The sequence below is a fragment of the Pistacia vera genome, unplaced genomic scaffold (genome assembly GCF_008641045.1).
Source record: "Pistacia vera cultivar Batoury unplaced genomic scaffold, PisVer_v2 Contig274, whole genome shotgun sequence".
Lineage (NCBI taxonomy): Eukaryota > Viridiplantae > Streptophyta > Magnoliopsida > Sapindales > Anacardiaceae > Pistacia > Pistacia vera.
Window position 1 is genome coordinate 210,417 of NW_022196084.1, and position 24,434 is coordinate 234,850.

A 24,434-nucleotide genomic window follows, 5' to 3' on the forward strand; every position below is an offset into this window, starting at 1 on the left:
TATTGTTTCTCAGTCAAATAAGAAATATTTATGAGCAGATTCTCCAACGTCTGGAGACTGGGATAGATAGCCTATCTTACTGTGACATCAATTAAGACAGAAGAATAAAATGGAATTTGGCTTCTTGTAATATCAAAACATTCAACTTGAATCAAACGATATACTTCACCTCTATACCATAGTTGAATCTTATTCAAACAATAATATAATTTGTGAATTAATACATGAGATAGGGCATTTTCAAGCTTATATTTAACTTGTTTTTAATAAAATTTGAATCTCTTAACCCTCAGGAGTTGGCCTGACAATAAAAAATGTTTTTTCTTTTCATTGAATTTTAAGATTTAAACCACTTTAGAGTCATATACCATATTTGTGACTTATCTTGTAATATTGGATTTGTAGGATATTGGATGGGTTCGATTAGCTGAGTGCAACTGGTCCGGACACCGTGATCATTAAAAAATAAAAATAAAAATTGAATCTCCAACTACATAAGATATTGCAAAGTGAGATAGGCTTAGTCTCCCCCTTTACATAAATTTTTACTTCAATATCTTTGACTCTTTGTGTTGTTTCAATTCATTAATTTGAGCCAGCCCATATCTAGATCAATCACGCCAACTTAAATTAACTTGGCCCATATTGATAGGCCTTTTTGCACCATTTGGTCCATTTGACAATTGGATTGCTCTAAAGAGACAACAGTAAATTCTGAATACAATAACATTTGTGTATTACAGGGCTGAGTGAGATTGATAAGAAATCTGCTGGGCCTTGTCAACAACAGTAAATTCTGAACCGGTTTTCGGTTTTTTTAAAAATTGAACCGAAACTGGTCCGATTTTCTTTGGAAAGCGGTTTCTAACTGGACCAAAAATTCGGTTCGATTAACCGGTTTTAAACCGGTTTACTCAAATAGGCCCAATTCAATCAAACCCTCAACTTTGGGCTATTTTTTTTTTCTTTTTAGACAGGTTTATTCAAATGGGCCTGGACCATTTTAGCCCAATTACATCCATCTCTCCATCTTGGCCCATTTTTTAATTTGAATTAAAGTCGTATGTTTTATTCAAATATGTTGTCAATTGACTGGAAAGTGGAAAGACAGCGATGATAGCTTGCAGTGTCACAGGATGCAGTGAACTGAGATGAAAATTTTCAATTGAGCCTAAAATTCATTTTACTCAACAATATCATCAAAATCTTTCTAAAACGAAGGCATAAACAACCAAAGTGAACACTGGTTCACATGTCAATCACAACAGCTTAACCAAGCGACTTCACCAGCTCAATAACATAACAAATCTAGATGAAACTGACACAGCTTTTCAATAGTTTCTTCAAACAAACAGATCCACATAATCATATATAAATCCTCCTCACCTTCACCACGCCATGGAGCTCCACAAACTTAACCACTACACAAATTTCAAAAGATTCCTGAGAACCAAATAGAAACACAAAACACGCACCTCCAATCAATGAATTGAGATGGGCGACAGTGATTGACTGACTGGAAAGACGGGCGACAGCAGTAGCAATTGGCAGTGAGCTGAAGTGTGGAATTGGTCGGCGGCACAAAATACGTTTTGTGGAAAATGTGCAAAATAACTTTTAGCTTTTACCTTTAGACCTACTAAAGTACCGAGTATTGTGAAATTTTTTAAAAATTGAAAAACATAATATTATTTCTTTTATTCATTAAACCGTTTACAAATTTGATTTCGGTTAACTGTTTTGGTTTTTTCAAAAAACCGAAACCGAACTGAATATTCGGTTTACAAAATATGGCAAACCGAAACCGGAAAAAAACTGATTTTTCGGACCGGTTTTTTGGTTCGGTCCGGTTTTCGGTTTTTTTTTTTTTTTTTTTTCCACCCCTACAAAATTTCACTTTGGGGTTTGGGCTATAGCTGTGGCTCCTCCCTTGCTTTAGGTACTAATTAGTAAATAAGCAACTTGCTATAATATTTTCTATGTTTTTAATTGGAAAGAAAAAAGGGTTTCTCATATATATAATAATTTTTTTTTTTAAATAAATCTTGAAATGGATGTAAAAATCATGAGAAATGTTCAATTTAGGTTTTTGTTTGGTGTTTGAAGATGAAGGTAGGTTGTTGGAGGGTGAAGATTATGTTGATGGCCTCTAGGACAGGGATTGAAGACAAAGAAAGGTATAATAAAATGTAAGATATGATAGATTTAGGTCTTCTAGTTACATAAATTATTTTTTGTCCGTTAAAGTGTCGTTTTTATTTTGCATTTTCAAAGTTTGATATATCTGTTTCTCATGTCGAGATAAATTTATTATTCTATGAAAACATCACGTCACCTATACCATTAACTAATACACATTTATCACATAAATTATCAAGTTAAAACTATCAATCACATATTCACTGTAGAGATAAATGAAGGAAAAAACAAATTCATAAATAATAGTATTGAGTGTATTGGCCCCAATAATAGGAGCATTTGGATAAAAAAAAATATTTCATCAATAACACTACAATTACCCCGAAAGGGACCATATTTTACGGAATTGATTCTTTAAAATCTCATTTTTCATAAAAAGAAAAAAGTAAATATTTTATATTTCAATCCTAAGAGATCGGTCTGACAGTCAAGAATGTTTGCTCCATTTTTTGAGTTCAAATCTTAAGGCCACCTATCACAATAACATTATAGTTTACCTAGTCTTTTGGACTTGTAAAGTATTCAATGAACCTTGCAGATTAGTTGAAGTGCGTGTAAACTGGTCCGATCACTTCGGTCACAAAAAACAAAAAAAGTAAATATTTTCATAGAGTAAGAAACTTGCAACACCGATTTGAAGAGTCAATTAAATCGGGATCCCTTTCTTGTTGTAATGTCTTTGTCTAAACCAACTTATATAGTTAAGAGGTGTGGAGTATAGAAAGGGCTTAGCATGAATATTCGTATAATTTAAAAAGCAATAAAGAGATCCCACAATCCATGATGTTGAATTTTTGCCCAATTACTTATTTTGAAAGTGATCCAAGGCTGCAAAATTTGGTAGCGTTTAATTAATTAGAGCTTCTTTCGGTTCAATTAAAGTCCATCTTTTTCAAGTGCCATAACTCATAAAAGCTGTAATTCTAGTTATGATTATATTCCCTTTCAATTACTAAAGCATTCTATCAATATACATAAAAGGTTTGGTAAGGGGTTTATAAATCGGCAACCACAAAAACATTTCATTTGATTTCAATCACTGTAATCAGAGAGTCCAATTGATTTTTTGAGGCATTGATGATCGTCAGCAAGATGTTAATGTTGATGTTGCCAAGACTAACAGCTAAAGATAATAATGTTAGCATTGTAATCGGAATGGGCAATTTCAATTGCTCATAATTAAGGGAAACCCTCATAGTTGTGGACCAGGTCCAGTACCCGAGCTGAAATTGTCTCATTTCTTAAATTCACGCATTAACGTTATTGCCCCAAAGTAATGATGTATCGTAGAGCCGAGTTCCGACCACTCTATACTGATAAGTCACACCCGAGCTTCGCATTCCTAGTAAACTATTTCATGTTCCCAGTCTTATTAGATTCCCTTTAACCATGTTAATTTGGGCGTCAGAGTATTTATGGTTGACACCACACTGATGTCTTCCGAGTCTTGGTGTTCATTTTTTTTGTTCCTGTAAGTTTACAAGATTGCCAATGATCTCGTTCTCACAAAATCATTCTCGTTCGACTCAACCGTAAGTTTTACCATCTGTAATGGACAATTTCAATAGCTCATAATTAAGGGAAACCCTCATAGTTGTGGACCAGAACTCGAGCTGAAATTGTCTAATTTCTTTCATTCATGCATAAACATTATTGCCTCCAAGTAATGAATAGTGATCGATCGATCACCATCCATTGCAATTAGATTGAACAAAGATTCCCAACAAAATATTATCTATACATCTCCCTCGACACTACACATTGACCCCATAATCTAAACATATTGAAACAAGCAAAACTTCAAATCTGCTTGTCGAAAAGGTTGTACTATTTGTTGCCTTCTGAACCATCAACTTAACTTCAATGGAGAATTGTCCAGTTTCTGCTCAACCACTGGCCTTTAATTTACATAGTTCTCATGATAGTACGTACGTAACCTAAATGCCTACAAACTTTCTTAATTGATTCAATTATTGGCCTCTTCTTCAACCTAATTTTCTTTTATCATCGTACACTTTGTTTAATAGGTTTAAAGAATTCTCCAAAGTTGCATTTAAGTTGTAAACATAGGATTGTAGGATCTACTGTTATAAAATGTGATTCATTTGGGTCCTTTTCATTCTTGGAGACATTTCTTTCCTAGTGAAATCAGAGTTGTTGTACCAGAAGTTCAGTAAATTACTCCTAATCAATGGTGTAGGAAGTAATCGCGTGTCAATAAGTTCAACTAACTAAATTAAAAATACATTAAATGGGATAATCATCAAAATTAATTAACAGGGTTTAATTAGCAGGAATTAATGGGTTTGGTTTGATAATTTGGGTGTCTTAAAGAAGTGAAAGAATCTAGCCGATTAATTAGGTGAGACCAAGGGCAACGTTTGGTTCTGCTCTCAAGCAACAACTCTATCTCTATGCTGTGCCATTACTGATCAGAATGTGACTGGTTTACCTGATGCCAAGATTGGAAGCAAACCAATTACTGTCGATAAAGTGACAATATTGAAAATCAGAGTCCCATGTAGAGGGTCGGTTTCTAATTAATTGCAAGACCATATCATATTTTTATATACAATAGCAAGAACATGATTAATAGAATTCGTGATATGGTTGTATAATTTGGATTAATTAAGTTAATTAAACAAGCTTTGGATATAATTTCTGCTTGTTTCGGGAATTATGTATTAGCCTAACTGAAAATACGACTTTAGAGTAATTACGGACATTGCTTAATTTATAAGGTTAAGACTTTTAGAGATTTTATTTCACCTACAAAATATTATTTCTTATCCTCAATTCCTTCTTGACTTTGACTGACCCTATTCTTCCCGCAGGTTAATTAATTTATGTTTTTCAAAAGAACGTATATAGTTTATAAATACACTGCAAGTTTCTTAATTGCATGCAAAAGTAGCAGAGATTACTGAGAATTATCTGATTAATCATGTTTCATAAACGAAGCGATGATACCGTTTTGAAGCATACAAATGAGAGAACTAATTAAAGACTGCATGGAAATGCAAATGCAATAAAAAAACAAACAAAAGTTGGCTGTACCAACGAGATTACAGACACAGATATTAATGCCTGTACGTTTATCCTTTTGAAAAACTATATATACTTGAACAGAACGTGTCCATTTTACAAGTCGTTGGCAAGTATTTTTATTTATTATTGCAAGTATGGGGAGGCAAAAAGTTCCTAATCTCAACAACAATTTATAATCCACACAGCTGCAAAATTATCAACAAATTAATTAATCCCTTTACTTTTATTGCTTTCAAGTTAACTCTTTCTTGAGAGGCAAGAGACACAATTTCGGTTGCTGTCAATATCTACCCGTTAGAAAACTTTTATCAAGTGGTGAAACAAACTGAATTTGATCTTATTTTTTTAAGTTTAAATTTGTGTCAAGTCAAGAATTGGGAGCTTGAAATAATTAAATAGCACAATTGGTTGGCTTGCATTGATTAAGTCAAGCAAGTCTTCACTTGGCTGTTGGCTCGGATAAAGCCTTGAGCTCCTTCCATTCTCAGCTTGCCGAAGCCATAAATAGACACTCATCCACCTTGTTTTTCTTTTAACGTATTACTTAGAATGTCTCTAAATTTAAATCCTAACTAAACAACACTAATTAGCATCATCTTAAAGAGCTCTTGCTCTTTTTTAACCTAATTATATCGATACAAGAACAGTGTTTTCAGTGTCGTTGGAAGCCCTTTTTAGCGGATAATGTTTCTTATAAAACTGCTTTGTTAACTTGTACTTGAAGGTAGCAGTAAATATGCATACTTGAAGCTAGCAGTAAATATGCATTAAATGAAGATGTCACTTGTCAGTTTTTGAATATACCCATTTTTTTAAAATTAAGTCTGAATCCTGGTGATTAAATTTCTTAATCTGGTAACTGATTAAGTTAATTAATCTTCTTGTGATACGTGGTGTGATGGCACGATTGAGTGATGATCGATCAGAGATAGCACTTGGGGCTCGCTGGCATCTTAAATTATACATATATATATACAAAGAGAATGAACCTGCTATCGAATAGTATTTGTTCGGCCAAAAAAACTCAAACATATTTGCTGCAGAATTCAATTGCCTTTCAACTGTTTCTGCTTGTCCACCCAATAAACAGATGGGGTCTTTTATTGAATGATAATAACATGGGTTGTTGGAGGGCCAAAATGTTTTCTCATTACTCATCTCCACCCATTCCTCCGTTCACTATTTTATTATTTTCTGTTTTTCCTTTCTGACAATATGAATATTCCCATTTTAGAAACGAATGTCAAGCTGCCACCGAAGGGATTGGCTTGGAGGTTAAGGAGGTTAGCTTCATTTTTAAGTTCTTGAGTTTAAACATTAAAGTCACCTAGCATAATAATATTATAGTTTACCCAGTCTTTTGAACTTGTAAAGTGTTTAATAGTTTGTAAAGATCAGTTAAGATATACGTATGCCGACCCAGACTCGTCGGTTACAAAAATTTCTCAAGCATAATTGGGATACTTGTGCAACTAATTATGTCTTGTGGTATGATTTGTCAAAATTTTGGAAACAACTACTCTTTTGCCAATATATAGGCTGTTATGTATTTAATTTAAATTTATCAAATTAATGATACAGCTAGCAGTCAATAATTGGTATTTAAATTTTGATTAAGTTGATTGTGCATTTTAATTTAGAAAAGGAAATCGTAACATAATAAACAAGACAGGAGATAGAATTAATTTTGATATGTTAAAGGTGAAGCTAGTAAAGATAATGGTGAATGTGAAGAGTAATTAATTTATGGAAAAAAAACACCCATAGAATAAGGAGGAGGTTAAGTGAGCGATGGAGCTGAGGATTTATTAATANTACATAGGCTGTTATGTATTTAATTTAAATTTATCAAATTAATGATACAGCTAGCAGTCAATAATTGGTATTTAAATTTTGATTAAGTTGATTGTGCATTTTAATTTAGAAAAGGAAATCGTAACATAATAAACAAGACAGGAGATAGAATTAATCTTGATATGTTAAAGGTGAAGCTAGTAAAGATAATGGTGAATGTGAAGAGTAATTAATTTATGGAAAAAAAACACCCATAGAATAAGGAGGAGGTTAAGTGAGCGATGGAGCTGAGGATTTATTAATAGCTGGCCGGCGTCCATAAACTAAAAAGTAGGCTAATTGAATGAAATGGAGGTGTGGGTATCGACTTCCAACCACTTGGACCATCTTCACAACTGCCCTAATTTATAAGTCAAAAAAAAAAAAAAACAAAAAAACAAAAAACAAAAGTCTTTACTATCGTTAACCGTCCATGGTTTATAAAGTCTGAGTCTGCATCTATTTTTCTCCTAACCACATAATATTTTCATGTTAGCACCAACACAACACACATCTTATTGGTACCCATCTCAACTTTCGGTCCTTTTAAATTCCCCCACTTCGCTCTCTTTCTCTTCATTCATAAATTACCTCACTGGCCACATTACACATAAACTTCTCTACAACTCCAGCATGGTCATGGGGGCTTATCGCCATTTTGAACCAATCTCAAAATGTAGCACCGATGGGCGGTCGAATCAAACTGTGGCTGCAGATCTAGATGGCACGCTTCTCGTGTCGCGAAGTGCTTTTCCTTATTTCTTGCTTGTTGCTCTTGAAGCTGGAAGCATTTTACGAGCGTTACTACTTCTAGCGTCGGTTCCATTTGTTTATTTTACCTACTTATTCGTATCTGAATCTGTGGCGATCAATACGTTTATTTTCATATCCTTTGCCGGGTTGAAAATTAGAGACATTGAGCTTGTTTCAAGGTCTGTTCTTCCCAAGTTTTATGCTGAAGATGTTCATCCTCAAACTTGGAAAGTGTTCAACTCCTTCGGCAAGCGTTATATAATTACTGCCAATCCGAGGATTATGGTGGAGCCATTTGCGAGGACCTTTCTGGGAGCGGATAAAGTTATAGGGACTGAATTAGAAGTTTCAAAATCTGGTAGGGCAACTGGGTTCGCCAAGAGTCCTGGAGTTCTTGTTGGAGAACACAAAAGAGAAGCAGTCTTAAAGGAATTTGGCACCAGTTTGCCAGATTTAGGCCTGGGAGACAGAGAAACTGACCATGATTTCATGTCATTATGCAAGGTTAATTAAATCTCCAACTCTTTTGCAACTTTTTTTCTTCTTTAAATTTTATCTTTCAGGATGTGATTATTAATATCTTGAACTCTGTGATCTGTTTCTTAGCTCCATTTAGCACCAGTATTACTAATTTGAACTGGCATTTTAACTTTATATTTATTTGCAATAAACATAGCTCTCTCTTTCCTCGAGAAACTTTTGTTATCCATTAATTATAAGATTACTGCAGTCTTTTACACTGTTGTTTTCGCGTTTTTGAATTCTCGTAACGGCTTCTATTTTGTGCCAGCTTTGCTTGACCTTTCCAGTTTCCCTTTATATTTTATACATAAATTGTGGCAAATATCAATTTATGGATCGTAAAAGACATTTATTTCTTCCTGACTGGACCATCAACCACCATGACCCACCATACGTTCTTCATTTCCAACCCACTCTTTCTTATTAACTGAACCTGCATAATTTTGTACTCATGTAACAAATATGAATATTTCACCTCTTCTCATCATTGATCCAATCAATTGAACGCATTCCTTGTGACTTCCCCTATTGAAGCTATTTTCTTTCTTGTAAAATTGAGTTTCTTATTTTGTGGTAATTAATTAACTGCAGGAGGGTTTCATGGTGCCGAGGACAAAATGTGAGCCGCTACCGAGAAACAAGCTGCTCAGTCCTGTGATATTTCACGAGGGTCGATTGGTACAAAGACCTACTCCTCTAATTGCTCTATTGACCTTCCTGTGGATGCCGATTGGCATTATATTATCCATTCTCAGAGTCTATCTCAACATCCCTTTGCCTGAACGTATTGCATATTACAATTACAAACTCTTGGGAATCAAAGTTGTTGTTAAAGGAACTCCTCCACCGGCTCCCAAGAAAGGCCAAAGTGGGGTTCTCTTTATTTGCAACCATCGCACAGTTTTAGACCCCGTGGTCACTGCCGTTGCGTTGGGAAGGAAAATCAGTTGTGTCACGTATAGTATAAGTAAATTCACTGAGATCATTTCACCAATTAAAGCGGTTGCATTGTCAAGAGAAAGAGAGAAAGATGCCGCTCATATCAAGAGTTTGCTCGAAGAAGGCGATTTGGTAATTTGTCCCGAGGGAACTACTTGTAGAGAACCATTTCTGTTGAGGTTTAGTGCTCTTTTCGCTGAGTTGACTGACAGAATTGTGCCGGTTGCAATTAACACAAAACAAAGTGTGTTTCACGGAACAACAGTTCGTGGGCATAAATTGTTGGATCCTTATTTTGTGTTCATGAATCCAATGCCGACTTATGAGATCACCTTCTTGAAGCAGCTGCCTCAGGAGCTTACTTGCAAAGGTGGGAAATCAGCCATTGAAGTTGCTAATTACATTCAAAGGGTTCTTGCAGGGACATTAGGGTTCGAGTGCACCAATTTGACAAGGAAGGACAAGTACGCCATGCTCGCAGGTACAGATGGCCGAGTTCCATCAAAGAAGGAGAAGGAGAAGGAAGCAGGAACCAACTAAAAAAGCAAAATTTATTATTAATTTTCTACTGGTTTTTACATGTTTCAAACTTTATCAAAACAATAAAAATTATTGATTACGATAATGATCATTAAATAATCGTTATGTATATTAATTACTAGTTTGTCGTATAAAAATATCGTTTTAGACAGAAGCCATTATCAAAGTACAAATCTTTTGGCTTCTAATTAAGAGTGATTTTTTAAGATGATTAGAGTAACAGAGATTGTGGGTCTGAAGAAGTGACCTGTGGCCTGTGGGAGAATTCGCACATGCTGGTGATAGTAATATACCATTAATTTCATTGCTGTATACACCGACAAGTTTAGTATTTCTTATATAAAGCTTACTATAAATTGATTTTATTTGATATCCAATTTATTATAACAATTCTAATATCAATTAATTTATTATAAAATTAAGACGAAAGGCATTTGAAGAGACAAGTAATAAATGATATTTATGATCAAACTGTGCAACCATAATGGTAATTTATATCTACTATAGCATTTTCTCATGAAAGAAAATGACAACTCACCAAATGTCCCAGCCAAAGGGGTCATTAATCAAACTAACTTATAAGCTTTAAAATTAAACTCATCTGTTTATTTATAATTTTTTTGTGCTTACAAGTCTAAAAAAAATAAGTTGGGGAAGATTTTTTTTTTTTTTTTTGCTTATAAGTTAGTTTGACAAAGTATATTATCATATTATTCTTGTTTAATTTTAAAATTCCATAGTATACCCTTATTTAATGTAGTACATTTTTTAGTCATTTTATAATAAAATATACTTATAAGCTACATTTTACCAAACACGTCAATTACTTATTAGTCACTTATAAGTATTTTAGCCAAACACGTAATTGCTTAAAATTTCAAATGCTTATAAGCTAATTTTAGCTTATAAGTATTTGTTGCTTATAAGCTAATTTTTATAAGCTCAGACAAACACTCCCTTAACCTGTTATGAAATTATCGTGCTATATTTCAAGAGTTATCCACTTTACTCAAATAATAGTTGAATGACGCTTTTCAACTCACGTAATTTAAAATATCAAATTTTTAATCAAGTAATACTTTTCTATCTGTCTCATCAATAGTCGATCGATCTTGACTGATATTGACATCATTATGACTCTACATTATCACTGTTCTCTTCTCTAATATTATTAATCAAAACCCCTCAAACATTATTATCGTTGACCTTATTAATCGTCGACAATTAAACGATTAAAATTCTTACAGTAGTTTTTTTAAAGTCAAATTTCGACCAATCACAACCATTAAAATCCAATCTTTCACCATAAAAAAACTCATTGATCTTTCTTCTTCAAAAGTTCTAACAACATAGACCGACTTTGCTTTTCATACACTATTATATCAGAAAGTGTATTTTTTTGGATGAAAAAATAATATTTTAAAAATTTATGTACGATAAAGTATCATTAAACCATTATTTGAGTTAAAAGAAATCGATAACTCTTAATTAAAGACCTGTAATTAAGTATATATCTTTCTTGTCTAAAAGGGTCTTAATTAACGATTTGCAATTTAATTAATGTATCATAAATGAGTAGTATTATTGTTTCCAATTCGCTTATGAACAGGCTTTGGTTAACCCAGCTGGATGGTTGATATCAATTAATTAGGGCATTGAATTTCCCTAAAATCCACGTGCGACACCACTGGTTCACAGGCACCATCCAGTTAATTTCAACGCTTTAATGCAGCCATCCTTGAGTTTGTCTCCAACGCCGAGCTATTTAATATATGCCACCTCACCTACGTCTAATATCATTATCATGCACAGATCCAATTTATGAACTTCCTCCCCCACGGCCCCAATATCCTTCAAACTATATTTGCAATCAAATTTCCATCATCTTTAAATAGAACTAGATAACAACTTATTCCCGAAAGAGAGGCACAAGCCGACAAATTTAAACAGTTTTATTAACTCGTTAAAATACAAGCAAACAATAAATGATTTGGGTTGGCAACAATTTCTCATAGTACTTTAACAAATTTTGTAGGATTTTAAAACTGTCAATCAGATAAGAGTCCTAGTATCTACCCCTATCAATGCTTAAAAATAGGAGTATAAACAAGCCGAATTGAGTCAAGTATCAGCCTAAATGAGTCTGACTCGGTTAAGCATTAGACAAGTTCAAGTCGAGTCACGAGTCGATTGAGCCAAGAAAATTTGGCTCGTGACTCGACTCAAGCTCGTTTAACTTGAGCTCGAATTAGCTTAATTATGGCTCGATTACGGTTCTTGATTTGAGAGAGAATGCATTTACGCGATTTTATTTTGGGTTAATTGAGGTTATTTGGTTAAGGGTTAATTTGTAATTTTTTAAACCTTTTAGTTTTTTACATGTCAAATTATAAAACAAACCAAAAACTTGTATTATGCGCAGAAAAACCCTAAAAGAGCCACGATTGGCCGCGCGAGCCGAGTCACGATAGACTCGAACTCGGCTCGGTACCTTACTCGAGTCGAGTTCGAGTATTTAACAAGCTGAGCCGAGCCGACTTGCGATTGACTCGGCTCGACTGACGGCCCTACTTGAAAGGATTCGAACTCAAAAATTCATGAAATCTTCTTTTATTCTTTTATCATTAGGTCACTAGTGATAGTTGTTGGCAACAAATTTACTTACAAAATTTAACAACCCATCATTTAATATGGACTATTTCTATAACATCTTTAAAATATTTATGTTCTATATTTCATTAAAAAAATATATATAAAGGATAAGGATGAGCTGTGTGTTTTAAATTGAGGAAATGTTAGTTATTGCAGTAGGCCTAGCAATAGCATAAGACCTTAAAATTCAACGTCATCTGGCAAACCTAAAAACTAAGTCGTTCTCTGGGGAAAGCAAGAAGAAAACTAGATTTACTGTAACATCTCTTAAGTATAACTACATTAAATATACAGTTAATTAAACAATTTTATAAGCATAAGATTAAGACTAAATACCTTCATTTTTCTGACTGTTTTAGCAGTAGTCTGTTGCTGCGAAGGACCATCAAACAGACAACTGGAAGTCTGCAATAGCAATAAAATCAAGACATCAATAAAATCAAGGATGGATGTCTTGATTTTATTGCTATTGGACCCAACATACCATAATTATAATAATAAATTGCAGTATTGAGTTGGTCCGTATAACCCGTTTGCATACTGACACATTGCCAGAGACTAACACAGATTATAATATCTGTTCATATATGGTTGAATTCCTTGGTGTTACTAAGATCTGTCTGTCGACGCAGTTTTTATTTATTTTCATGTTCATTAATATTATAGTGGCAAAGTCCAACCAAACTAGGGCTCTGTTTGCTACACTCTTGGGAATACTATTATTGGTAGTCTCAATAAAGTTAAACAGTAAAATTAATTTATTCTCAAAATATTATTCTATATTATTTAATTTCTTTTAAACCCCTATAAATTTGTTAATTTAACTAAATATCCCTAATTTTTTTTAAATTACAAAAATATCCCAACAACCCACATTTACCAGACTCCGGCCACCACTATCGGAATCTGGTATAATGGTGCACTACTGGCTAAATATGGCTGGTAGTGCACCAATCTAGCCTTTTTCCGGTGGATCTGACCAGAAAATGCCAAATTTACGGCTAGATCTTTAACCATATTTGATGGTCAATGACGATCGTATCTTTGGCCATCATTGACGACCAAATACGGCCAGATCTGGAGATATAGTTGTAGATCTGGCCTTTTCCGGCTAGTCCATCGTGATCTGATCGAAAAAAGCTATATTGACGCACGAACGGCAAGATCCAACCGGTCATGTGCCGATACGGTGACTCTAGACATCCTCTGACAATGGTGGCTGACTGTCCGTATTTAATGGTTGGTTAGGAGTGTTTTTGTTAACTTTTAATATTTTATTATAGCAGTGTTTAGTAAATAAACAAATATAGGAGATATTTTTGTTAATTTCTAAATCTTACATTATAATATCCGTCTAATTTAATTTTTTTTAAAATATTATTCTAAAAAGTATCAGAATAATGAACGAAATGGACCCTATATTGAATATGTGATTGGAAATAAATGGTATGCAATTAGCCTGTAGGCTTTGGAAAAGTCAACAGAAACTGGGTCCAGTTCTCAAAAACAGTAAAGGCCCAACTTGATCAATTGAGCCCTTTAGAGTTGGGCCTAGTTTTTCTTCATAAAAAATTCTAAATAATTCTGCAGATTCTGATTTTCGTTTCGTTGCAGGCGCTCAACTTTAAATCTATCGTTTTTAACAACTAATCACAACTTCCAATTAAACATCGATTAATTTAATTTAATCTAAAATAATTAAATAAGGGTATTAAAGTCAATTAATCCTACACTACCGATCCTTTTCCCGGTGACTACTCCTCCCTGACTGTCTTAATCCTTGCTTTGCATCCATTCATGAACTCCGCAATCTGCTTTCAATGGCTGTAGTAAATTCCAGTAATACTCCTGAGCCCCACAACAACAACCGTATCAAGCTCAACGTCGGTGGCAAACTCTTCGAGACAACTGTCTCAACGATCCAGTCAGGAGGTCCCGATTCACTTCTGTACGCTCTATCAAACCGCCCGACTCACGAACCGAACCCTATTTTCATTGACCGGGACCCGGATATATTCTCGGTGCTATTATCTCTGCTTCGTTCGAATCGCTTACCCTCAACTGCAAGCCGCTTTTCTAAACAAGAACTCGCTGATGAGGCGCTGTACTACGGCATTGAGTCGCAGCTAAAATCGGCGATGTCTCCGCCGCCGTTTCAAGGCATCGACGCGTCTGTCGTGTCCACTGTCCGTCCCGCAGCTGACGCCCTACCCTCTGCCTTTACGGCGGCGGCCGATGACGGATCCCTCTGGATTGCTCACGGAGGTCAGATATCCGTCTACGACTGGAACCTGTCTCACTCGAGCACCGTCCGCACGCACCTAGAGGACATCACATCAATACGCCGCGTTTGGCCTGATGTGGCCGCCGTCGGTTCAGATTCCTCCGCCGGTATACACTTCTACGATGTCTCAGGCGCTCGCCACGTGGCGACCACTCACTGGACGGACTCGTCCGATCCGAGGATATACAGAGCGCAAGTTATCGCCATCTCAGACTCCCCAGGTTCCATCTTGGCGTCTTTCGTGTGTCGACACAAAGAGAATTGCATCCTCATGATTGACAAATCAACGCTCCAGATTTCGTCAGAGCTAGGTAGACAATCCGGTAGCTCGTCAAAGACCACAGTCCCCGGGAAGCTGACGTGGATTCAGTCGACCGGCCTTATCTTAGGAAGCTCGGTCACCAGCGGGGCATTCGGTTATTCCGGATACATAAGGATGTGGGACCCACGTTCAGGAGATGTGGTTTGGGAAACGAACGAGCCAGGTTCGGGCCGAAGCAGTAGGTTCGGAGACTCATTTGCTGACGTGGATGTGGACGCGGAGGAGTTGTGTCTGTTCAAAATATGTTCGAAGTCAGGCGATTTAGCGATGGCAGATTTGCGTAATTTAGGCGAAGATCCGTGGGTATATATGAAGGACAGCAGTCATAATGTAAGAAATTTCAGCGAGGGAGGGAATTGGTATGGAGGAAATACCATAATACATTGCTATAAAAATCAAGTGTTCGTGGGGAGCCAAGGGGGATTAGAGGTTTGGTCAAGAGTTGAAGAGAGAGAAAGGGGATTGAATGAAGGATTGTATAAGAGAAATTATGTGGATAAAGTGGAGGATTCAGAGAGAGGATTGATAACCAGAATTGAAGGTGGTGGGAATAGATTGTTTGTTAGTAGACAAGATGTTGAGGGAATTGAAGTGTGGGAGAGTTCATCTTTCTCTGGTGTGGTTTCAGTCTTGTGATAGATTATCTCAATGAGAACATTGTTTTTCAGTTTTAATGACTTTAAAAGAGTCCATCACCCAGCTCCAGCTGATTGTTTTCTTTCCCCCATTTTCATTGAATCTCATTAAGGCCTCCTTCTATGTTTTTCTTTCAGGATATTCCTAACTTACTGCCCTTAATACTAGTGTAAAACGTTTTAAAACATACTCGAATCTTTGACTGATGGCACCTTCCTCTGTTAGCACTAGTTGCTATACTCACCTTCTTTTTACTAATTCACGCGGCGATTATATCTCGAGTAATTGATGATATCCATGGAGCACATTTAAGAAGCTTTTGGGTTTCTGTTTTTTTCGGGGTTTTCAAAGTCAATGTCATTGCAAATACGAATGGTCTTTGAAGGAAGATGCTCACCAAACCAAAACGAAAGACCAAGTAAAAAAACTTAACACAGAAGAAAGATACCATCGTCCATCTAAACCTCTATTGACTTTACTTTTAAAACCATGGTAAACTGTTTGGTTTATAAAACCACAAAGTACATTAAAATATTTCGTGTCATAATAGCGTCTCCTGCTAGAGAAATTTACAAAGGGAAAGTGGGCAAATACATATCTTTCTTTGAAACAGGTTGGCGGGCCAAAATTTCCGACTATCGAAGTGCGTTGACTTCACTAAGTCTCAAGTCTCACCTCCATATCTCCTTTCTGTGATGTTTCTTCGAATCTTTACCAACATCCTTCATTTAATTAACTTGGGTTCCTTTCTGAGATCTTTCTTCACCAACATCCTTCATTTAATAAATTTGGGTGAAATGCCCCAAAATCTTCTACAATCACTGCCGTTTTTTAGAAAGTGATCCAGCTGCAATTTGGTAGCGTTTAATTAATTAGAGCTTCTTTCGGTTCAATTAAAGTCCATCTTTTCCAAGTGCCATAACTCATAAAAGCTGTAATTCTAGTTATGATTATATTCCCTTTCAATTACTAAAGCATTCTATCAATATACAAAGGTTTGGTAGGGGTTTATAAATCGGCAACCACAACATTTCATTTGATTTCATCACTGTAATCAGAGGTCCAATTGATTTTTTAGGCATTGATGATCGTCAGCAAGATGTTAATGTTGATGTTGCCAGCTAACAGCTAAAGATAATAATGTTAGCATTGTATCGGAATGGGCAATTTCAATTGCTCATAATTAAGGAAACCGTCATAGTTGTGGACCAGGTCCAGTACCCAAGCTGAAATTGTCTCATTTCTTAAATTCACGCATTAACGTTATTGCCCCAAAGTAATGATGTTTCGTAGAGCCGATTCCGACCACTCTATCGTCGTCGCTTCGCATTCCTAGTAAACTATTTCTGTTCTCACCTTATGATTCCCTTTAACCATGTTAATTGGGCGTCAAGTATTTTGGTTGACACCACACTGATGTCTTCGATCCTTGTGTTCATTTTTTTTGTTCCTTAAGTTTACAAGATTGCCTGTCTCGTTCTCAAAAATCATTCTCGTTCGCCTCAACCGTAGTTTTACCATCTGTAATGGACAATTTCAATAGCTCATAATTAAGGGAAACCCTCATAGTTGTGGACCAGAACTCGCTGAAATGTCTAATTTCTTTCATTCATGCATAAACATTATTGCCCCAAGTAATGAATAGTGATCGATCGATCACCATCCATTGCAATTAAATTGAACAAGATTCCAACAAAATATTCTATACATTTCCCTCGCAATACACATGGCCCATAATCTAAACATATTGAAACAAGCAAAGCAAACTTCAAATCTGCTTGTCGAAAAGGTTGTACTATTTGTTGCCTTCTGAACCACAACTTAACTTCAATGGAGAATTGTCTGTTTCTGCTCACCACGGCCTTTAATTTACTGTTCTCATGATTACGTACGTAACCTAAATGCCTACAACTTCTTAATTGATTCAATAATTGGCCTCTTTCTTCAACCTAATTTTCTTTTATCATCACTTTGTTTAATAGGTTTAAAGACTCCCAAAGTTGCATTTAAGTTGTAAACATAGATTGTAGATCTACTGGTATAAAATGTGATTCATTTGGGTCCTTTTCATTCTTGGAGACATTTTCTTCCTAGTGAAATCAGAGTTGTTGAACCAGAAGTTCAGTAAATTATTCCTAATCAATGGTGTGGAAGTAATCGCGTGTCAATAAGTTCAACTACAATTAAAATACATTAAATGGGATAATCATCAAAATTAATTAAGGTTTAATTGCAGGAATAAATGGTTTGTTTGATAATTTGGGTGTCTTAAAGAAGTAAAAGAATTAGCCGATTAATTAGGTGAGACCAAGGGCAACGTTTGTTCTGCTCTCAACCACAATCTTCTCTATGCTGTGCCATTACTGAACAGAATGTGACTGGTTTACCTGATGCCAAGATTGGAAGCAACCAATTACTGTCGATAAAGTGACAATATTGAAAATCAGAGTCCCATGATAGAGTCGGTTTCTAATTAATTGCAAGACCATATCATATTTTATATACAATAGCAAAAATGATTAATATTTCGTGATATGGTTGTAATATTTGGATTAATTATAAGTTATTAAACAGCTTTGGATATAATTTCTGCTTGTTTCGGGAATTATGTATACCTAACTGAAAATACGACTTAAGTAATTACGGACATTGCTTAATTATAAGGTTAAGACTTTTGTAGAGATTTTATTTCACCTACAAAATATTATTTCTTATCCTAATTCCTTCTTGACTTTGACTGACCCTATTCTTCCCGCAGGTTAATTAATTTATGTTTTTCAAAAGAACGTATATAGTTTATAAATACACTCAAGTTTCTAATTACATGCAAAGTACAGAGATTGAGAATTTCTGATTAATCATGTTTCATAACGAAGCGATGATACCTTTTGAAGCATACAAATGAGAGAACTAATTAAGACTGCATGCAAATGCAAATGCATAAAAAAACAAACAAATGGCTGTACCAACGAATTACAGACACAGATATTAATGCCTGTCGTTTATCCTTTTGAAAAATATTATACTTGAACAGAACGTGTCCATTTTACAAGTCTTTGGCAAGTATTTTATTTATTATTGTCAAGTATGGGAGGCAAAAATTTCCTAATTCAACAACAATTTATAATCCACACAGCTGCAAAATTGTCAACAATTAATTAATCCTTAAATTTTATTGCTTTCAAGTTAACTCTTTCTTGAGGGCAAGAACACAATTTCGGTTGTGTCAATATCTACCCGTTAGAAAACTTTTATCAAGTGGTGAATACAAACTGAATTTGATCTTATTTTTTAAGTTTAAATTTGTGTCAAGTCAAGAATTGGGAGCTTGAAATCTAAGAATAATTAAATAGCACAATTGGTTGGCTTGCATTGATTTCAAGCAAGCTCTTCACTTGGCTGTTGGCTCGGATAAACCTGAGCTCCTTCCATTCTCAGCTTGCCGAAGCCATAAATAGACACTCACCACCTTGTTTTTCTTTTAACGTATACGTAGAATGTCTCTAAATTTAACCCTAACTAAACAACACTAATTAGCATCATCTTAAAGAGCTCTTGCTCTTTTTTAACCTAATTATATCGATACAAGAACAGTGTTTTCAGTGTCGTTGGAAGCCCTTTTTAGCCGATAATGTTTCTTATAAACTGCTTTGTTAACTTGTACTTGAGGTAGCAGTAAATATGCATACTTGAAGCTAGCGTAATATGCATTAAATGAAGATGTCACTTGTCTTTTTGAATATACCCATTTTTTTAAAATTATATGAATCCTGGTGATTAAATTTCTTAATCTGGTAACTGATTAAGTTATTAATCTTCTTGTGATACGTGTGTGATGGCACGATTGAGTGATGATCGATCAAGATAGCACTTGGGGCTGCTGGCATCTTAATTATACATATATATATACAAAGAGAATGAACCGCTATCGAATAGTATTTGTTCGGCCAAAAAAACCAAACTATTTGCTGCAATAATATATTGAATTATGGATTGAATTCAATTGCCTTTCACCTTCTTCTTGTCCACCTAAAACAGATGGGTCTTTTATTGAATGATAATAACATGGGTTGTTGGAGGGCCAAATGTTTTTCCATACTCATCTCCACCCATTCCTCCGTTCACTATTTTATTATTTTCTGTTTTCCTTTCTGACAATATGAATATTCCCATTTTAGAAACGAATGTCAAGCTGCCACCGAGGGATTGGCTTGGAGGTCAAGGAGGATACTTCATTTTTAAGTTCTTGAGTTTAAACATTAGTACAATATAATATTTATAGTTTACAGTCTTTTGAACTTGTAAGTGTTTATAGTTTGTAAAGATCAGTTAGATATACGTATGCGACCAGACTCGTCGTTACAAAATTTCTAGCATAATGGATACTTGTGCAACTATTATGTCTTGGGTATGATTTGTCAAATTTGGAACAACACTCTTTTGCCAATAATGCTGTATGTATTTAATTTAAATTTATCAATTAATGATACAGCTAGCAGTCAATAATTGGTATTTAAATTTGGATTAAGTTGATGGGTGCATTTTAATTTAGAAAAGGAAATCGTAACATAATAAACAAGACAGGAGATAAAGAATTTTGATATGTTAAAGGTGAAGCTAGTAAAGATATGGTGAATGTGAGAGTAATTAATTTATGGAAAAAAACACCCATAGAATAAGGAGGTTAGTGAGCATGGAGCTGAGGATTTATTATATTAGCGGGGCCGGCGTCCATAAACAAAGTAGGCTAATTGAATGAATTAGGTGTGGTATCGACTTCCAACCACTTGGACCTCTTCACAACTGCCCTAATTTAGTCAAAAAACAAAAAAAACAAAAACAAAAGTCTTTACTACGTTAACCTTCCATGGTTTATAAAGTCTGAGTCTGCATCTATTTTTCTCAAACCACATAATATTTTCATTTACCACCAACACAACACACATCTTATGTTCCCATCTCAATTTTCGGTCCTTTTAAATTCCCCCACTTCGCTCTCTTTCTCTTCATTCATAAATTACCTACTGGCCACATTACACATAAACTTCTCTACAACTCCAGCATGGTCAGGGGGCTTATCGCCGTTTTGAACCAATCTCCAAATGTAGCACCGAGGGGCTCGAATCAAACTGTGGCTGCAGATCTAGATGGCACGCTTCTCGTGTCGCGAAGTGCTTTTCCTTATTTCTTGCTTGTTGCTCTTGAAGCTGGAAGCATTTTACGAGCGTTACTACTTCTAGCGTCGGTTCCATTTTGTTTATTTACCTACTTATTCGTATCTGAATCTGTGGCGATCAATACGTTTATTTTCATATCCTTTGCCGGGTTGAAAATTAGAGACATTGAGCTTGTTTCAGGTCTGTTCTTCCAAGTTTTATGCTGAAGATGTTCATCCTCAAACTTGGAAAGTGTTCAACTCCTTCGGCAAGCGTTATATAATTACTGCCAATCCGAGGATTATGGTGGAGCCATTTGCGAGGCTTTCTGGGAGCGGATAAAGTTATAGGGACTGAATTAGAAGTTTCAAAATCTGGTAGGGAACTGGGTTCGCCAAGAGTCCTGGAGTTCTGTTGAGAACACAAAAGAAAGCAGTCTTAAGGATTTGGCACCAGTTTGCCAGATTATGGCCTGGGAGACGAGAAACTCCATGATTTCATGTCATTATGCAAGGTTAATTAAATCTCCAACTCTTTTGCAACTTTTTTTCTTCTTTAAATTTTATCTTTCAGGATTGATTATTAATATTCTTGAACTCTGTGATCTGTTTCTTAGCTCCATTTAGCACCAGTATACTAATTTGAACTGGCATTTAACTTTATATTTATTGCAATAAACATAGCTCTCTCTTCCTCGAGAAACTTTTGTTATCCATTAATTATAGATTACTGCAGTCTTTTACACTGTTGTTTTCGCGTTTTTGAATTCTCGTACGGCTTCTATGTTCTATTTTGTGCCAGCTTTGCTTGACCTTGCCAGTTTCCCTTTATATTTTATACTAAATTGTGGCAAATGTCAATTTATGGATCATAAAGACTTTATTTCTTCCTGACTGGACCATCAACCACCATGACCCACTACGTTCTTCATTTCCAACCCACTCTTTCTTATTAACTGAACCTGCATAATTTTGTACTCATGTAACAAATATGAATATTTCACCTCTTCTCATCATTGATCCATCAATTGAACGCATTCCTTGTGACTTCCCCTATTGAAGCTATTTTCTTTTTGTAAAATTGAGTTTCTTATTTTGTGGTAATTAATTAACTGCAGGAGGGTTTCATGGTGCCGAGGACAAAATGTGAGCGCTACCGAGAAACAAGCTGCTCTCCTGTGATATTTCACGAGGGTCGATTGGTACAAAGACCTACTCCTCTAATTGCTCTATTGACCTTCCTGTGGATGCCGATTGGCATTATATTATCCATTCTCAGAGTCTATCTCAACATCCCTTTGCCTGAACGTATTGCATATTACAATTACAAACTCTTGGGAATCAAAGTTGTTGTTAAAGGAACTCCTCCACCGGCTCCCAAGAAAGGCCAAAGTGGGTTCTCTTTATTTGCAACCATCGCACAGTTTTAGACCCGTGTGTCACTGCCGTTGCGTTGGGAAGGAAAACAGTTGTGTCACGTATAGTATAAGTAATTCACTGAGATCATTTCCCAATTAAAGCGTTGCATTGTCAAGAGAAAGAGAAAGATGCCGCTCATATCAAGAGTTTGCTCGAAGAAGGCGATTTGGTAATTTGTCCCGAGGGAACTACTTGTAGAGAACCATTTTGTGTGAGGTTTAGTGCTCTTTTCGCTGAGTTGACGGACAGAATTGTGCCGGTTGCAATTAACACAAAACAAAGGTGTTTTCACGGAACAACAGTTCGTGGGCATAAATTGTTGGATCCTTATTTTGTGTTCATGAATCCAATGCCGACTTATGAGATCACCTTCTTGAAGCAGCTGCCTCGGAGCTTACTTGCAAAGGTGGGAAATCAGCCATTGAAGTTGCTAATTACATTCAAAGGGTTCTTGCAGGGACATTAGGGTTCGAGTGCACCAATTTGACAGGAAGGACAAGTACGCCAGCTCGCAGGTACAGATGGCCGAGTTCCATCAGAGAGGAGAAGAAGAGCAGGCCAAAAAAAGCAAATTTATTATATTCTTTGGTTTTTTTATAGTTTCAAACTTTATCAAAACAATAAATTTATTGATTACGATAATGATCATTAAATATCGTTATGTATATTAATTACTAGTTTGTCGTATAAATATGTTTTAGAGACAGAAGCATTATCAAAGTACAAATCTTTTTGGCTTCTAATTAAGAGTGATACTAATATCCATTAATTTCCATTGCTGTATACACCGACAAGTTTAGTATTTCCTATATAAAGCTTACTATTATTGATTTTATTTGATATCCAATTTATTATAACAATTCTAATATCAATTATTTATTATAAAATTAAGACGAAAGGCATTGAAAGAGACAAGTAATAAATGATATTTATGATCAAACTGTGCAGCACCATAATGGTAATTTAGATCTACTATAGCATTTTTGCATGAAAGAAAATGCAACTCACCAAATGTCCCAGCCAAAGGGTCATTAAACTTAGCCTTTATAAATTAATCAAATTATCGTGCTATATTTCAGAGTTACCACTTTTCTACCTATCACTAATAGTCTATTGATCTTAACTGATGTTGGTATATGTACTTTACATCAGCACTATTCTTTTATCTGGTATCATTATCAAAATCCTCACACTTACTGTTGTTGACCCGTTAATCATCGATAATAGCGATTAGGTTTTTATAATTGCAAATTCTGAATATCACGACCGCTTAAATCTAATCTTTCATTACAAAAGATCATTTGGCTTTTTCTCTTCAAAACAATATAATATAGACGACTTTGCTCTTCATTCACTACTAATCAAAAGTGTATTTTTTTGGATGAAACAATAATATTTTAAAATTTATGTATGATAAAGTACCATTAAACCATATTTAAGTGAGACCTCTATTAAAGTATGCATCTTTCCTTGTCTAAAGGGTCTTAATAACGATTTGCAATTTAATTAATGTATCATAAATGAGTAGTTTATTGATACAAATCGCTTATGAACAGGCTTTGGTTATCCAGCGATAGTTGATATCATTAATTAGGCATTGAATTTCCCAAATCCACGTGCCAACCCTGTTCACAGGCACCACCAGTTAATTTCAACGCTTCAATGCAGCCATGCTTGAGTTTGTCTCCAACGCCGAGCTATTTAATATGCCACCTCACCTACCTTTAATATTATTATCATGCACAGATCCATTATGAACTTCCTCCCCCACGGCCCCATGTCCTTCATTATATTTTGCAATCAAATTTCCATCATCTTTAAATAGAACTAGATAACACTTTCCCGAAAGAGAGGCACAAACCGACAATAAACAGTTTTATTCTCGTTAAATACAAGCAAACAATAAATGATTTGGGTTGGCAACAATTTCTCGAAGTACTTTAACATTTTTTTAGGATTTTAGAAATGCAGTAAGATAGAGTCCTAGTATCTACCCCTACTTGCTTAAGGTAGGAGTATATAACTGAATTGAGTCAAGTATCACCCTAACAGTCTGACTCGGTTAAGCATTAGATAAGTTCAAGTCGAGTCACGAGTCGATTGAGTCAAGAAAATTCGGCTCGTGACTCGAC

At 35.2% G+C, this 24,434-nt stretch overlaps 2 protein-coding genes and 1 pseudogene across 2 annotated transcripts; all 3 read left to right on the plus strand.

The window, feature by feature from the left end:
• The first annotated feature begins 7,623 nt into the window (after positions 1-7,623).
• Positions 7,624-9,933, plus strand: LOC116133760 (glycerol-3-phosphate 2-O-acyltransferase 6-like). Its single transcript, XM_031419448.1, has 2 exons — positions 7,624-8,337; positions 8,947-9,933. The coding sequence occupies exons 1-2, from the start codon at positions 7,714-7,716 to the stop codon at positions 9,832-9,834; spliced, it is 1,512 nt and encodes a 503-aa protein (XP_031275308.1). The 5' UTR covers positions 7,624-7,713; the 3' UTR covers positions 9,835-9,933.
• A 4,244-nt stretch (positions 9,934-14,177) lies between these two features.
• Positions 14,178-16,022, plus strand: LOC116133739 (BTB/POZ domain-containing protein At3g09030-like). The gene has a single exon (XM_031419429.1). The coding sequence runs from the start codon at positions 14,307-14,309 to the stop codon at positions 15,726-15,728; it is 1,422 nt and encodes a 473-aa protein (XP_031275289.1). The 5' UTR covers positions 14,178-14,306; the 3' UTR covers positions 15,729-16,022.
• A 4,735-nt stretch (positions 16,023-20,757) lies between these two features.
• LOC116133753 lies at positions 20,758-23,536 on the plus strand (annotated as a pseudogene).
• The last annotated feature ends 898 nt before the right edge of the window (positions 23,537-24,434 follow it).

Excerpts from the sequence above, each read along its gene's own strand:
- LOC116133760 (XM_031419448.1), top strand. The coding sequence starts at position 7,714 with ATGGTCATGGGGGCTTATCGCCATTTTGAACCAATCTCAAAATGTAGC. Across the intron at positions 8,338-8,946 it reads ATTTCATGTCATTATGCAAG|GAGGGTTTCATGGTGCCGAG; the intron begins GTTAATTAAATC and ends AATTAACTGCAG.
- LOC116133739 (XM_031419429.1), top strand. The coding sequence starts at position 14,307 with ATGGCTGTAGTAAATTCCAGTAATACTCCTGAGCCCCACAACAACAAC.